The sequence below is a fragment of the Anguilla rostrata genome, chromosome 4, assembly GCF_018555375.3.
Source record: "Anguilla rostrata isolate EN2019 chromosome 4, ASM1855537v3, whole genome shotgun sequence".
Classification (NCBI taxonomy): Eukaryota; Metazoa; Chordata; class Actinopteri; order Anguilliformes; family Anguillidae; genus Anguilla; species Anguilla rostrata.
The window spans coordinates 58,492,583-58,509,811 of NC_057936.1; the positions used below are offsets into that span (position 1 = coordinate 58,492,583).

Genomic DNA, 17,229 nt, shown 5'->3' on the forward strand with positions numbered 1-17,229 from the left:
TTTTCTCTGAACACTTACTATCTCCTTTGCAAATGGTTGAATCTTGTATGCCTACCCAGATGGAAGAAATATATTTTCTCTTTTTCTCCCATTTAGTCCTATATCTTGTGCAGAGCTGATGTGAAGACAACACCGTTTCTCTCAAGAACTACTCCTCTTATAAAAATATATTCACTGTCCATATGGGTAGGTGGGGGTCAAGCATTTCTCACCAGACTACTACACTGCATGCAGCTATACCAAGCGAAGGCCACCTCAAACAAACCTCTCAATACCCCTGACAAGTGACAGAGAGCACTGAGAAAACCGTCATTAATTTTTCTATAAGGAACACGGGACCATGGGCCATTGGTGTATAGGGTATGTTTCAAATTGGAAAAACAAAGCTTATAAAGCCATTATATTTTAGTTTCTGAAAAAAATCATTTATATTATGCATTTTCTAACCAATTTTAATTGAAAAAAGATTCTTAATCACAATCCACAATTAAAGTAATTCAAATGGCAGAAATTATGGTAATGGTATTTCAGAATTATTGTACAGTGAAACAAATAAAGCTATAGCTATATCCAAAAGCTATAGTGCTTTATCCGTTATTTCAAGGTATATTTCAGTCCAGTTGACGCTGGTCGTCTCAGTAAGAGACGTGCTCTAACTGGGACTCTAAGGAAAAATGTCTGTCTCCACCAGCCCTGATATCATTTATGATTTAGGGTACAGAATGGAAGATTCTGATTGGCTGGATTCTCATGGTTGGGTAGAGACACACATCTCTATCCAACCATGGCACATGGTCCCTGAGAAAAAGCCATAATAAGGCCTGCCACTCCCCCGAGCCGTCCCACAGGTCAGCGGGGCAGGGGTACACTGCCATACGCCAGTGCAGGGCATGGGGCATGGAAGCCTTTGTGCTGGATGATTTTGGGGCAACTGAGAGGTTTGCCTGAGGGAAACAAGCAACAAAGTACAAACACCTACACTCACTGGGTGCCGTTTGGGAACATCATAGACCCCTTCCTTCTGCTGACTTGTAGGGACCTAGATTGGCAGTCATTCAAGCCAAAGATAAGTAAACAACATATCATCTTAAGGCAGTGAATACCTATAACCCTGAGCAGACAAAATGTGTTATTGACAGCTTTCAGGATCTCATATTTGCAATTTAATACTCAGAAGAGCTTTCCGACAGGCTCAGTTAGCAATCAGCCTAATAAAGTGCTCCTATTCATAATGCTAGCTTCAGGTGAATGTTTTTTTTTTGCATGTCTGATGTTTGCATAATATCTGTGAAGGCTTTAAGTTGCAACTGACATTGCATGGGTTCAGCTATGATGTAGTAGTGAGGAGAATTCTGGTTCATTTAAAATGCAATCACTCTAACTCAAATTGTTTGTATTTTCGAACAAATGGTGCCATGTGGAGCCTGTTTATGGAACCATGTGATTAATTCCATAACCTTACGGATGACGTGGTGCAGCTGAAAAAAAGATCATTTCGGAGAAGAATCGTCAGATCCTTTGTTCCATCTGGGAAAATCTCAGACGGCCGAAGGCTATACATGTCATTGCCTGTTCTTCTTTTGTTTGTTTGTTTCATTTATTTCACGCTATTGTTCATTTCCTCTCGGTTTGGGGGGGGGGCTGACTGATATCCAGCACGTTTTAACACACGCTTCTGTTTGAACTAATTTTTCATCCGTCTTATTTAAAGATCAAACAGCGCCGCTGCCGCTGCCGATTAATCTTTCTTCGGCTTTCATCTCAGGGAAGAGGAGGAGGAGGAGAAGCCTGCCGCTAACTAGCCTGGACGGAATAAACCAGGAGTCACGGCTCCACGGGAAGGTCAGCCGGCTCTGGTCCGCGGGGGGGGGGGGCCAGGCTACGCGCCGCCGCGGCCGGGCTCCCGGACAAGGCCGCTGGGCCTCCCTCCCCGTGGAGCCTCAGAGGGGACGCCGCCGCCGCCGCTCCGCTGCGACCGCTCTCATTCGCTACCGGCCTTGACGATGCGCTCTCGAGCGTCCCGCGCCGACGCCGGAGGCACGGCTTTTTACGACGGCCCGTCGGGGGAGCCGATACGGAGCACGACCTCAATTGCGTGACCGTGGGACCCCGTGAAAGACCTGATGTAGCAGCGCCATCCTTTCTCAACTATTCTGAATTAGTCACATGGTCAGTGAATTGAAAATACGTTGCCAGGACATAATTACTCAATGCAGCTGATCTGATGTGCCAGTGTCCGACAAAGGGACGGTGTGCATCGTACGTTTCTGCTCCTGACGATGCAGACGTCTCTGTCTGAGGCTATGGTGTTGTTCTTAATAAATTCAGTCACGGACATCAGGCTTCAAGGCAGGCAATACTGTCATACTGTGAGCAGCTATATCACCTACGTTATTGCCTATGGAGATCACTAGGATGGAATATGGCATGTGTAAGTTGTGTTCATGGATCAACAGTCACCAGAAAAATACCCTATCGATGCTGACAAGGCTGAGTAGTCTGCTCAGCCGTATATTTGCCCACGGGCTAAAATTCTTGAGGTTTTATTTAAGAATCAGGCTCCTCCCCCTCCTGGTGCAGAGGGGAGGAGCTTGATAGTACCTGATAAATGCTCTCCTCTGACTGGGGGTCACGGATGGGCTCGTGTCCAGCCTCAAACACAATGTACTATAACATCAGCAGCGCAGGAGGAGGGGAAGTAAGGGTGGAGAGAGAGAGACAATAGGAGAGCAGAGAAGTGATTGGTCAGACAGAATCAAACAGCAGGCATGGCCCAAGCAGGTTACGTCACACTGTCAATACAGTGGCCACCCAGCCTCGGGGGAAAGCACCATTCCCTCACCTGATTGGAGCCTCAGTATGACTCTCACCCATACCTCGTGCAAAACACCTGCTTTAATAAACCAATAATCTGTTTTGCTCAATTAGATCCAAAGACGTTAGACCATAGCACAATTGCTTTGTTCAAATTGTGCTTGCGTCTGCATTCGCTGAAAAGCATTACTGTTATTATTTTGGATTTTGGTATGTGTGAAATCATCCCGGGTTTTATTAATCAAGTCAGGAGGCCGCATTGATTAAATGCTAAAGAAGCAGGGGAGAGTCAAACGCAGAAGCCAACTTTTCTTCTCCTTCCTGACCACTTCACCTACGCTGCAGTAGCTGCAGTCCCCCGCCTCTGCCAAACAAGAGAGCCAGCTTTCTACACACTATAACCCTGCATGGAGGAGAAATATAGCTTAACATACACACAAGCCAAACGATGCGTGGGCCCAGCCAATCGCAGTGAATCCCCCTCATCCCGTGCATACCCCTTCCATGTAGGGTTTTACTGCTCACTGACGTGAGGGGCGTCTATGCAAATCGGGACCAGCCCAATGCCGCCGCAACTGTTTTTTTTTTTTTTTTTTTGCAGAGACATGTTTATAGTGCTTTAGACTGCGTGTTTCATATTCATATTTCTCTGCAATGCAGGGATCACTTGAAGCTGTGACACTACTTTTTTATTTATTTACGATTTATCACAACGCATATTTCCTGTCAGCATGCAACATTCTCGACTACATGGAGCTGTTACTCTCATCTGCAGATAACACCAGACAGAGTTAATGTTATTCACCGTGTGGCCTCTCAGCCCGGCACATTAGAGTTAAGGGTTAAAGCTGTCTGTATTCAGTGAGTGCTACAGAGTACTGCATTCGGTTAAAATTAAGGGGTGGGACAACAGAGATCTGGTCGGCATTCAAAAATATAATAATAATAATAATAATAATAATAATAATAATAACAGATAAAGTAACATATAAAGGAGTACAACACTACACTGGCAATAAAAACAGAACAACCAATTAACTGCAATGGTCCACTATGGTTAAACAACCAATTACTGCAATGGTCCACTATGCATTAAAGGTACAGAAATGGTGAAATAATATGACTTTATTAATTCCAGAGAGAAAGAAAAGTGGAGTGGAGTTATTCATTTCCTTATGAGATCACTAACAAGGGATACCTCTACAGTGCAGTACAGCAAATAGAGCGCTCCAGGAACAGGAAAAAAAAAATACATAGCAAGCGGCAATTTGTGCAGAGGAGGTTACCTGGTAAACTGGATCCTCTACGTCTTCCTCCAAAATTGTCTTTGCAAGCAATTAAAAGAGTGAGCAGAGATTGAATCAAGAGAGAAAGGAAGAGAAAGAGAGGGGGGCGGGGTGGTAGAAAGACTCAGAGCCAGGCAAATCAACAGATCCGACAGGAGCACAATACACTTCTCGACATCTGATTATGAAATTTTCATTCATCAAAAAAAAAAGCCGTTCTCTTCCCTTCTCCTCCAACGCCCATTTAAACTGCCAAAGCCGGTATTTGACAGATTTTTGTCATTTAATTGTACAAGCTGCCTGAATATTATCGCACAGTTTTGATCTTTCAGCCAGTGGCCACACTCCGACTGTGGCAGCGAGGAGAGGGGAGAGCTGGAGGAGGTCCCCCTGAACCCTTGATCTCTTTAATGACACGCTAAATTGTATCGCTCGGTGCCCTGGCTGCTTTTGTCTTTACACGGCACCTCACACGAACCTCCCGGCTTCTTTCCTGTTTCTGTCCTTTGTGCGTTCGCTCGTAGTCTTCATTTACTTCGCCACGTCTGGTATTTTTCCAGTCCTGCCTTTAGGATTTCCTCAATTTCCTACCTTATACCAATTCCGTTAGCTCTTGCCATGTTTCTCACAAAAAAACTTAAGTGAAATACTAATGTAAAAAGCTTAGTAAAGGCTTTTCTTTCTATGTGTTTTAACTTCAATTCCAGTAGCACATCAAACCTCTTAAACCCAATGACATACGAAATATCATGTATCAATGTGCATACAATAGAATATGACATACTGCATAACATATCCTACAGGATGATGACATTGCATGAACACAACCAGTGTCCTGGGTGTACGTAAAAATCACAACAACATATGTTTATGATGTTGGGAAGTGATACAGTACTTAATAAATATTACATTGATGAACATCTGGGTCTGGGTTTGGCAAATACGCAAAGGCCCTGTGCTGTGTAGGTGCGGTTACCGGGCAAGCAGTCTGTTCACTTGCTCCCAGTGGTGCATGGATGTGGTTATCTGATAAAAAAAAGCCTCTTCAGGCACGTGGGGGTGTGGTTCTCCTATAACCAGCCTGTTTACCGTTATGTGTGGACGTGGTTACCTGATAAACAGCCTGCTCACACTGCTTGTCCTTTTGTGCCTTTTTCTCCATCTCCTCGCGCTGTTTAATCTCGTAGATGAGTTGGAAGAGATCGCGCAGGTCAAGTATCACCGGCTCAGCCTGCAGAAGGACAGAGGAGTCACTACTGACCCCCATCTCCCACACACCCCCCACCCCCCCTCTAATGCTGAGTCAAATTGAAAACAACCCCAAAGGTAAACTAATCCAGATGGCACCCCCCCTCCGCCCGGCACTTCCTAACATGCCAGATCAACCGGCCCGTCTCCTGCTGTGAGTTCTTCAGATAGACTCTGTGTACCGACTCCACAATGACCTTGCCGAGACAGAAGTGACACATTTTGTGGATTCATACTCGGGCAGTAGTGCAACACTCGGTGAAAAAAAAGAAGAAAAAAAAACACCTTAAAGCCCATTTCTTGCCGAGCAAAACAATCTATTAATAACATTATTTGTTTAAATACTATTCTCGCCGTTCATTAAAACGCTAACGCATCGATCACCTTTTCAATCCGCGGGGGAACAATAATGATGAAAAAGCATAGGGTAGGGGGTTTCTTATGATTCCCAATAATATCCCCCCATCAAAAGAGAAATGACAAATAGCCCCGAAGTCCGGGCGCTGCAAATGATCCGGAGAACCCGTTCTCCATCCGTCTGTGTCACCGGGGGCCCGGGTCACTCCCGGTTCAGCTGACTGGGAAATGGATGGCTTGTTAAACTCCGGGATGGACGCTCATCGATTCCGTATGGGAAATCGATAAAGAGCCTCTCGCCGTGGCGGAGCGGGGCCCGGCATAGCGTCAGACACAGGAGCGCAGGAGGCACGGAGAGCTCCGGAATAACGGTACGAGCGGGACCGCGGTGAGGCTGAGCGGCGGGGATGCCGTGTCGGGTAGCGGAGATTCGGAGATTCCGTTTCGGGATTCGGCAGAGGGGGTACACGTGTGCGGGGAGTGAATGACGGGTAAAAGAGAGACTAGTGTTCCGTAGAACTTATGCTGGGAGGATGTAGATCGAATATTCCGTTAGAGGTACACAGAAATAACAACACATAGGAGCATACATGGAGATGGCATTCTGTCAGGGAAAGAATGAAAGCACAGAATGGTGAGGGATATGTACAAAGAATACTATGCAGTGTGAGTGTACAGAGAACATAATTCAGTGTGAGTGTACAGAGAACATTATGCAGTGTGAGTGTACAGAGAACATTATGCAGTGTGAGTGTACAGGGAACATAATGCAGTGTGAGTGTACAGAACATAATGCAGTGTGAGTGTAGAGAACATTATGCAGTGTGAGTGTAGAGAACATTATGCAGTGTGAGTGTAGAGAACATTATGCAGTGTGAGTGTACAGAGAACATTATGCAGTGTGAGTGTACAAAGAATACTATGCAGTGTGAGTGTACAGAGAACATTATGCAGTGTGAGTGTACAGAGAACATTATGCAGTGTGAGTGTACAAAGAATACTATGCAGTGTGAGTGTACAGAGAACATTATGCAGTGTGAGTGTACAAAGAATACTATGCAGTGTGAGTGTACAGAGAACATTATGCAGTGTGAGTGTACAGAGAACATTACGCAGTGTGAGTGTAGAGAACACTATGCAGTGTGAGTGTAGAGAACATTATGCAGTGTGAGTGTACAGGGAACATTATGCAGTGTGAGTGTACAGAACATTATGCAGTGTGAGTGCAGAGAACATTATGCAGTGTGAGTGTACAGAACATTATGCAGTGTGAGTGTACAGAACATTATGCAGTGTGAGTGTACAGAGAACATTATGCAGTGTGAGTGTACAGAGAACATTATGCAGTGTGAGTGTACAGAACATTATGCAGTGTGAGTGCAGAGAACATTATGCAGTGTGAGTGTACAGAACATTATGCAGTGTGAGTGTAGAGAACATTATGCAGTGTGAGTGTACAGAACATTATGCAGTGTGAGTGTACAGAGAACATTATGCAGTGTGAGTGTAGAGAACATAATGCAGTGTGAGTGTAGAGAACATAATGCAGTGTGAGTGTAGAGAACATTATGCAGTGTGAGTGTACAGAGAACATTATTCAGTGTGAGTGTAGAGAACATTATGCAGTGTGAGTGTACAAAGAATACTATGCAGTGTGAGTACAGAGAACATTATGCAGTGTGAGTGTACAGGGAACATTATGCAGTGGGAGTGTACAGAGAACATTATGCAGTGTGAGTGTAGAGAACATTATGCAGTGTGAGTGTACAGGGAACATTATGCAGTGTGAGTGTAGGGAACATTATGCAGTGTGAGTGTACAGAGAACATTATGCAGTGTGAGTGTAGAGAACATTATGCAGTGTGAGTGTACAGGGAACATTATGCAGTGTGAGTGTACAGGGAACATTATGCAGTGTGAGTGTACAGAGAACATTATGCAGTGTGAGTGTACAGAACATTATGCAGTGTGAGTGTACAGGGAACATTATGCAGTGTGAGTGTACAGGGAACATTATGCAGTGTGAGTGTACAGGGAACATTATGCAGTGTGAGTGTACAGAGAACATTATGCAGTGTGAGTGTACAGAACATTATGCAGTGTGAGTGTAGAGATCATTATGCAGTGTGAGTGTACAGAACATTATGCAGTGCGGTTGTAGAATAGTTCAGCTATAGAGAAGACACTGTGCTGGTAGTGTATACAGAGGACATTGTATCCTTGGTGTGTGTAGAGAGGTGTGTGCATTGAGGGGTTTATACAGAACCTCTTGTTGGGTGAACATGAAGTTGATGCAGTGCTGATACTCACAGACTGAGCCGTCTTGATGGCCACAAATCTATGGTTGCCCTCCTTGCCACAGACGTAGCCAAAGGCGCGGTGGTCAGTGATGTCCTTCGCGATGTAGGAGATCTCGTGGACGGCATGGTGGTGCTGCAGGACCTGCGAGAGGGAAGAGGCACCACGGAATGAGCTTCTGTCCGGACAAAAAGTCAAAAAGTCTCAGTTTCTCATTTCGGTCTCCCATTGTTCTGAACGCCACCGTCAGAACAAACAGCTGTGTGTGTGTGTGTGTGTGTGTGTGTGGGTGTGTGTGTGTGTGTGTGTGTGTGTGTGTTTTCTCCCTGCAGTCGTGTCACTCAGAGCGTGTCGGTACAGGGAGCCCTTGGAGCACCCGTCAGGAAATGATGGAACCCGCTTTAGGGGCTGGAACAACATTTTACAGCAATCCCTCAGCCTTCTTAGGTAATTATCAACAATTACTTTTTACTCAACATTCCGCACTTAATTTTACAACCCAGAACAGTCTTATAATCTTCCGCAATTATAATCAATCACGTCCCACCGTAGCTGCACAACACTGTTTAGAGAGATGATTGGCAGGGCGTTACTTCAGTGTCATCTGGCTCCTCTTTGATTGCTCTGAGATACACAAGACACTTAACCAAAATATATCTCCTGTCAGGGAGGTTATCAGCATGCTGTAATGTCACCTAAGGCAGTGAGAACAACATTTCCCAGAATGCACGCGTTGTTGTGGGCTGGGGAACGTGGGACTAGTGAACTGTGCTGAACCCTCTGCAGGTCGCAGCTTCTGCTTGTGCTCAGTGACACAGAAGGCCCGAGCAGATGTTTAGAGAGGAACTATTCTGACACCACCCGCCCCCAGCACACAACCTCTCTCATCTGGGCACACGCTAATGAGCTCATTCTTTACATCCCAGAATGCCGTGCTTTCCACCTGTCCACCTCCAGTATCCACCCTCCAGCCATTCTGCGTTTAAAAAGCTAAAATGAGGGAAAAACAGTTTTTTGTTTATTTTTTCAAAGCAAAGACACTCCACCAGCTGCAGAGAGCACGTTCACTTTTTTGTAAAACAGAACATTGCCCTTTTTATGGGACACAAAATACCCTTCACCCCTTGACCTCTTGATCTTGAAGCAATTCTGAGAGCTGGATGATATTCTAAAGTAATAAAAATGGAATAAAAAAAAATGAACCAGTTGTTCTGGGGGCTTAATTACTGGCAAAGAAAAGCATTGTGGGATTAATTACTCGTGCGCCCATACGAAGGTACTCTTCTGGCAGGTGTACAGTTTGCCTGGAGCTTCCTGGGTGAAGCCGCTGCTGTTATCGTAGCGCGCAGCCATCTTCCCATCATAATGATGTGCAGTCAGGAGTCCCAGCATCCTCTCTGTGCGTGCAGCACGAGCGCAGCGCACAGCCGTTACAGGAGGCACGGCGCGGATGACCCGCCGCAAGCCCCCTGTCAAGCAATTATATTTCACTGCTGACCTCGGGGTACGGGAGGACCGCAGCAGGCGGACTCTTTAACATGGCCGCCGTTCCTTTGAAGGCAGTGCCCCAGGGGTCCCCCCCCTCCACCCCTCCCCCCCCCCCACCCACGCTCGCCCCCGGGGTCCCCCGGCGTTCACGCGGAGCCGTTTATTTTTCGATTGTGCGCGGTTTGGAAACGCGCGTCTTTCGAAGATCACCCCGAGCAGCCGCGGCGAGGCTGTAAATGTCAGAGGTGCGCGGGGAGCACGGCGACGCGGCGGAATCCCCCCCGCCCGGGCCGGGGCTGCTGGGCTTCGGCTAGCAGGCGCAGGTAAAATCCATTTATTTATTTATTTTTTTAAACCTATGGGAGAAATACGTGTGTCTGCGCCAAGTGTTGTAGGCGATATCGCAGCCAGAGCAGCGATAATCCAGGCACTAAACGCACTATATTGAGCGATGACTCTTAAAGTGAGCACGAAATCCAGCGCGCATTCAGAGAATTACCCTTATGCCTCAAAGCTGGCTATTGTTTGAGGCAGCGGGGGGGAGTGGGGGGTGGATTATTCTGCATCTGACAGCGAGCGGGAAAAAAAAAACAAAAAAACGTCCAAATATAGCCGTCATTTGCTTCACCCCTTTCCTCTATTTTGGAGCGAGCGTTCGGGGAGCAACAAGTCCTGCAATATTGCGCTGGAACAGGCTATTATTGGACTGATTTACACAGCATGGTAGCGGCTAAGAGAGGGAGAGACCTGGAAACTGGAGCAAACAAAGCTCTCCTACCAAGCGCCGCGCTTCTCCGTCGCACCGACTGCGTATTATATTATATTAAATCACATATCGGAGCCGCCAAACATTCCCCCCGAAACAGGGCGCACTGAGAAGCAGGGGCCGTGAAACGCGGCCCGCGGACGGACGGGCCGGCGGGTTTTTAATAATGTCTGATCCGAGGTCGCTCCTCTGGCTCTGCCAAAACAGTTCACCTCGGCAGGCCCCCTCTGGCAGCGCGGGGGCCGCGGGTATTATTCACGGTGCGGCGGTTCCTCATGAACTCAAGAGCGAGTGGATTATTTCACACTCGGCAAAGAGAAAGAGAGAGAGAGAGAGGGAGAGGGAGAGAGAGAGAGGGGGGGAGAGAGAGAGAGAGAGAGAGAGAGGGAGAGGGAGGAGAGAGAGAGAGAGAGAGAGGGAGAGAGGGAGAGAGAGAGAGAGAGAGGGGAAAAAAGCTTGCCATGCCGCTCAGAGCCGGCGAGAAACAGCGGGAGCGAGAGGAGTCTCGACGAAATCCGGTTCTCATTAAAAAAAGGGGACTGCCAATTGGGTCACTTGTTGTGGGAATGGGACAAGGTCACCCTGAGACTTGGCACACACTCCCAGGCTGGTGGGCAGGGTATCCGTCCCGCCTATCTTTTATCTGTTCGGGGGAGAACAGCCCCCCCCCCCCGCCCCCCCACTGGTGCCTCATTCGTATCACGCAGGTCTCCCTCTTCTTGTAGAGCTCCAGACCTTTCCGAGGCCAACAGACTCTCAGACGGAACACGGGCCGTGTTTCTCGTCCCTTTACGGAAACAACTCCTCGCTGGTTCAGACATAATTATTTAGGCAAGCAAGATGGCCGCCTCCCCCAGAGATGCGTCTGGCACAGACATATGTGTTAGCACAGATTGCCTATGCAGAACACAGATAAGGGCAACGTGCTAGCCGGAACCCCGCTGCTGTTTTCGCACAAACATGGATGTTAAACATGGGAAGTACGACTAGCAACGGTGTGGAGGGGCTGGCTGATGAGCTAGGCTTTCACAGAAGTGCTACAGATCTGAAATCCCAAACAGGACACTGGAATGGAGCCCTGGAGTGAGGCTCTAAACCCCAATGCCAGCAGTAAGCATCCTGCAAGTACGAAGTGATGATATGTAAAATGGCGGAGAGTAAGCCTCCCAGGATTAGGGCCTACGTTAAGGAAACAGATAAGGACAAACTGTGCCCGGCTCAAGGTTGACGGACCGCAAGGTTAGCTAGGAAAGCTTCAAGCAGCCGTGTGAACAGGTCAGGGGAAACGCGCAAACAAACAGACATCAGACGGGCTGACCCACGGAGCAGGACGCCATGCGCGGCGCGGTGGAGAAAGAGCTGAGTCCAGCAGCTTTCCTCATGGCCGTGAATACAGGCGCAAACCCCTGAGTAAACGTGCCCTTAAAAGTGTAATTGACCTCACAGGGAGCTCCTTGAATCACCGGTGTGTGTGTGTGTGTGTGTGTGTGTGTGTGAAAGGCCCCCTGCGCAGTACCAGCAGGTGTCCGAGCGATCGGCCTGCCTCTCTAAGCTCAGAACACCACTGTGGACTGTGGGGAAGGTACAGCTTGCATCACCACCATGTTCCACCAGGGAAAGAACGCCAAAGAGTTCTGTTCTACAACGGAAATGGAATATGCTGAAAATATGCAACATTGAAATAAAATATATTGATAATTATAATATGCTTAGTTTAATAGCAGATTGCCATCAGTACAACACACGATAATTAAGACACAGCAAGACAATAACAGGCCAAGCATACAATAATAATGCATTTTAAAGTAAAGTGGCTTAAAATAAAGATATTATCAATATAATTGCAGCGCTTCACAATGGGTAAATATACAAATGAGTCCCAATTTCAGATATAGCAATGTATTTAAAAACACCCTGATGTGAAGTGTATATTTTAAAATGTCAACATATTTACATATTCCAGGATATTCCATTTCCATGGAAGGGTTTGGAGGTTGACTTTGTGCATTAGTTTGATATTTCAGGGATCGTTTATAAGGCTCATTCTCCTCAATATTAAACCTACGCAAAAACGGTCAATAAAAAGTCAGTTCAATTAATAATTAAAACCGTGTTAAGCATTAAACGAGTGCTCAAGAGCTTCTGTTCTCCTTTCATCCCACTTCCTTTGTAAAAACGATGAAACTGGATGAGACTAAACAATAACCTTTGAACCTTAAACATCCACTTAGGGTACATATAGAAAGAACTGTCGGGGTACGAAGGATAAACAAGACCTTAGTAGGGGAAAATGATTTGTTTTGATTTGTTTCACGCTATACTGTATATTAGCTTCTGGCTGGAATCTGAGAACAGCAGTGAATGGTAGCAGGATGCAAACGTCTTTCCCAAAAAAAAAAAAATATGCACAGGCACACCCGCACAATCGAAATCACGAACTCACAAACTACCGAGAAACCGTTGCCCAATTTAACAGCATCTGCAAGTCATTCAGCCATTCAGACCGCTCATTTGGCTTTCTTTCTCAGGGAGGTAAACGGATGCCACCCCGCCGGAATAGAGCACTCCGGCGCCATCTCAGGTACGGTGGCGCAGGGATGAAGGGGGTGTTCTCCGCATTCAATGCCCAACACCGTCTCGTGTGGAGAAGGGGGCACTTCAGCGAAACCCGAACCGCAGACAGAGATAAGCGCCTTTGTGTCAGAGGCACGCCGCTCGGCCCGGCGGAGGTAATTCCGCAAACGCCGGCTTTCCCGGTCTCACCGCCCTGACAGCTTTTCTTCTGCTAGGCTGAGCGGCTCGCCCCGATCTCCGCGCGTTACCGCGCGTTAGACCCCTTTTGTTTTGACAGTCGGAATCCAATTACGCAGCCGAGGACCGCGGCGACGTTAGTCCTCGCCGCAGACGGTCGCGTTCTCGCGTAGCCCCAAGAACCTCCCCCCCCCCCCCCCCCCGTCTGCAGACGCACTGCATCATTCCACCCAGGGCCGCAGCGGGGGCCCCTCTCTTAATCACTCACAGATGAAGAACACAGCGCCCGTCCCTCTGTGAAATATGGGATTCATCTCCCATAGTGGCAGCGAATAAGCAGTGAGGAGATGGGATTGGGTCCTGGTGTGATATGCTAGGAGGGCCAGCGGAGGGTCTGAGAACAGGGTGTGGGGGGGAGGGAGTGGGGGGGTGGAGCTCTGAGCATGGCGAGTATCTGCCTGGGCCTGGGCGTGGCCGTAAATCAAGGCCAGTTCAATTTCTGGCGTGGCACCTCAGTGTGAATTGATGTCTTCGGTGTGGAGAGGAGCCAGCATCTGTTCTCTGCACAGCGCCTCCCCCCCCCCCCCTTCCCTCCCCACTCCGCTCCGCGCCCCCCTCCTCCTTCCCTCCCCCGGTGGCAGCACCGTAAATCTCCAGCTGTGAGCCGGAATCAAAGACACGGACGCATCAATGCCCTCCAGCAGTCCGCACCCGCAGATGACGTCCTCGCTCTCATCCTCCTCCTCCTTCTCGATCTCTCTCTCTCTCTCTCCCTCTTTCTCCTCCTTCTTCTCGGTTTCTGTGAGCTCGTGCTCGCGACATATGGGAGCCCCTGTCCACGTGCAGCTCTCCCACCCCTTTCCTCTCCTCTACCTTTCTTTCAATAGCACTCTCTCTCTCCTCCCTTTCCTTTCCTATTTCTCCCTCCGGCTCTATTTCTGTTTTCACGAGCCTATGCAAGCACAGAGGCGCCTTGCAGAGGCAAGGGATTGCATCGGTAGAGAACAGCCGATGAGAGCGGGTGAGCCTGACCAGTCACCCTCAAGCATCGCTTCTCCTGAGAAACCCACTCCTGCTGACCACCAGAGAGGACAGCATAGCACGCAGAGATTGCGCCAACTCACCCCTCTGGGGAAGAGGGCCGCGGCGCGGGCAGGTTTAAAATAGAAAGGGGGGCGGGTTCAACGCGGTAATGCGCGGGGTTAAAAACGAAAAAGCACGGGGGCGAGAGACGCCAGGAGGCTCAGACGCGCGGTGCAGATGAGACGGCTGGCTGCGGCAGCTCCAGCAGGGGAGCCGTGGATACGTATCTGACGCTCCGGTCCAGAGGACAGCTCCTTCCCACCGCTAATGGTTTCGGTGACCTCCACCTCTTAACCTTCATATTCCGGAGGCAGCGCTATCTCATTAATAGGTTTTAGGATGATTTATTGCCTCACGGAGCATCTCCCTCTCCCTCTATCCTACGTCTAGACCCGCCCCCCCCTTCTCTTCTTTCCTCTGTCTCTCACTCTAGCTCAGAGGAAAAAAAAATGCACTCAATGTTTGCAGAAAATGAATGCGTACACAAATAGGCAGGAAAAGTCGGCCAATGCGTGATGTGCTTTCTTCAGTGATGCAGACGGAATGAGGTGAGCATGAGGGAGATAACGGAGGGGCTCTTTTCTGGGGTTCCTCTGCAGCCTCAGGGTTCATCGTTGTTTCATCGCGAAGCGAGAGTGCGATGGACATTTCTTCTGTGCGAATACGCCACGGAGCGGCTCTCGTGGGGTCCGGAGAGATCCCAGTGCTGAAGGGGCCCAGGACACAGAGCGAGCAGGCAGGCCAGCAGCCACAGTGTCTGAGAGCGCAGCCTCGTTCCAGCGACCGGCAGGCTGGAGGAGGGGCGGAGGGGTGGAGCTTGAGGGAGGGGAGGATGAGCTGAACATGCAGTGCATGCTTAATTCACTCCACGCTCTCACACACGCACACAACCACCACCCTGCTATTCTCCTCCCTGTTCCTTCATTTTGAGAGTTACACACACTGCCCGAATCCATCCTCCCACAAATGCACACACACACACACACACACACACACACACAAATGCACACACCCACACACACATGTGAAAGTACACACAAATGCACACACACACACAAACACACATATGCACATGCACACACACATGCACAAACACACATACACACAAATGCATACGCTAGGGGTGCACTGATCGATCGCCTGTGGATCAGAACCAGGCGGGTTTTTCACTCCATAACACGCAATCAGTGACCAGCAGGTTCATTTTCATTTTGTATTCTGGTTTTATGATGTAAGAAGTGTGAGCAGGGTCCATTCGCAAGCTGCATTGGAATGCTGCTGCTATATCTTTCCCAAAATGTCAGCCGCCTGGAAACAATAATACAGAGTGCATGAAGCAGATATTAAATGTCTGTTTTTTTTCAACCTGGGTCATATATTCGTAATATTTTTCATCAGTCCTGTCGGTTCTGACAGCATTTTACTTAACCGCTTCATTGTCAATTTTTGGTTTTTTGGATGTTTTTTACCATGACTTCTATGGAGCATATCAGAATCGCCTGAATCGGCAACCAGAATTAGCCATAAAAATTTGTGATCGGTGCACCCCTATCACACACACACACAATCACACACACACACACACACATGCACACACAGACAGACACAGACACACACACACACACACACACACACTACTCCCACGGGGTGCATTTCACTGTAGGTTTGACCTTTAAAATACCTCTGAACATACTGGCCAGTCCCGGCCAGTGACTCTATTGACTTAATACCGCAAGGGTGATAATCACCAGAACGCAGCCTCCTGCAGCTCCTGAACCCGACGAGGCCCACAGGCTGTTTATTTCTCCGTGCGCCGGTACGGCACACTCCATGCAGGGGGGAAACCAGCCATTTACACCGCAAATAATGCTCTTAAACGACAGAGGGTCCTGGCTCCGGCAGATTATCGGCTCAGCGAACGCACACAAAACAATCGTGGTGCAATATCCCTGTCATTCACACCGCGCCGAACAAAATGTTTTTCCTGGGCCAAAATGCGGGGGGGGCGGGGTTGGGGGGGGGATAAAAGTGAGGTGGGCACGTCACGTGCCGCGGTGGGAGGAGAAAAACATCAAAGCGCCCCCCCACGCACGTCGCCGGGTTCTGTTCTATTTTTAATAACGCTGGTGATTATTCCCATTGATTGACCCGGGAGCTGCCGCCATTACTCCTCTCAGCCCCGCTGCTGCCGCCGCAGGAGTTATTGAGTAATTAGGCGCTACCGTGGCGATGATGAGTGTCGGGACTGAGGCCTCTGATTAGGAGGAGAACCACTGCGTCACCGCGCGACTGAGCGGCGGGCTGCTGCTGGGCCTTTTCGGAGAAAGAAAGAGGCGCGCAATTAGAAAAAGAAAACTGCTCGACTCAATCAAACGTCATTGTTATCATTAGAAGTCGGGGCCCGAGTCGGAGCCCGCGGGGCCCGGCTCCGCAGCCAAACTGGCCCGGGCTGTGTCGCCGAGTAACAAGGGGGACGTTAGCGAAAAAAAGCGCCCGCTCGCGGCCTCCTCCGGGACGGCGCGGAGTCCGCAGCATACGGACGCGCTCAGATCCATCCTTCTCGCCTCCCCGTCGGCCGGACCGCTCGCTCAGACCGGCGGTGCGACGGCTGCCGCCGACGCTGCCGCGACGTTCCGCGCCGCGCGCGATCCAGATCGCTCCTGGCTCCGGAACATTCCGTCCCCGTCCCCGTCCCCGTCCCGTCCCGTCCCATCCCGCTCCCCTTCCCCTCCACGGCAGACTCAATAAAGAAAAGACTTATTTTGGCGGCTCTCCAGAAAACAAAGACGGAATGAGATTAGCTAAGTCACATCAGTGCGTTTTTGCGATACGGTTGCCTTGGTAATGAAATTATGAGGTCACTTGCATTCGCTGGCAGCGGGCTCCGAGAATCGCAGAAACATCAATGAACAAGGAGGTCAGAGCAGGGAGGAGACCGGGATGAGGTGGGGGGGACAGTGGCTTTGACAGCATATGAGGCGGTTCGGAGGGGGAATTACTGATTTCAATGGCAAGCTCTCAGCATGCAATACAAGCTCTCTAATTACAGACACAATAAAAGCTCTGACGTGAAACTCCGCAAGACAGGATAAATGCTCAGGGATGCTTTTAGTTGATTTAATTTGAAAGGCCAAATTA

General features: G+C 48.9%; 1 protein-coding gene across 12 annotated transcripts in view; it reads right to left on the reverse strand.

Annotated features, from left to right (window-relative positions):
- The window catches only part of dab1a (DAB adaptor protein 1a), a 288,815-nt gene that overhangs the window by 19,924 nt on the left and 251,662 nt on the right, over positions 1-17,229 (reverse strand). For 7 of the 12 annotated variants that reach the window (XM_064333515.1, XM_064333516.1, XM_064333509.1 and 4 more), the window contains 5 exons: positions 8,016-8,147; positions 5,212-5,331; positions 4,101-4,139; positions 2,602-2,667; positions 980-1,039 (listed from right to left, as the gene is read on the reverse strand). In XM_064333515.1, the coding sequence (XP_064189585.1) occupies positions 980-1,039; positions 2,602-2,667; positions 4,101-4,139; positions 5,212-5,331; positions 8,016-8,147 (417 nt within the window). The remainder of the gene's footprint in view (positions 1-979; positions 1,040-2,601; positions 2,668-4,100; positions 4,140-5,211; positions 5,332-8,015; positions 8,148-17,229) is intronic. The other 5 variants (XM_064333521.1, XM_064333520.1, XM_064333513.1 and 2 more) reach the window with 4 other exon arrangements.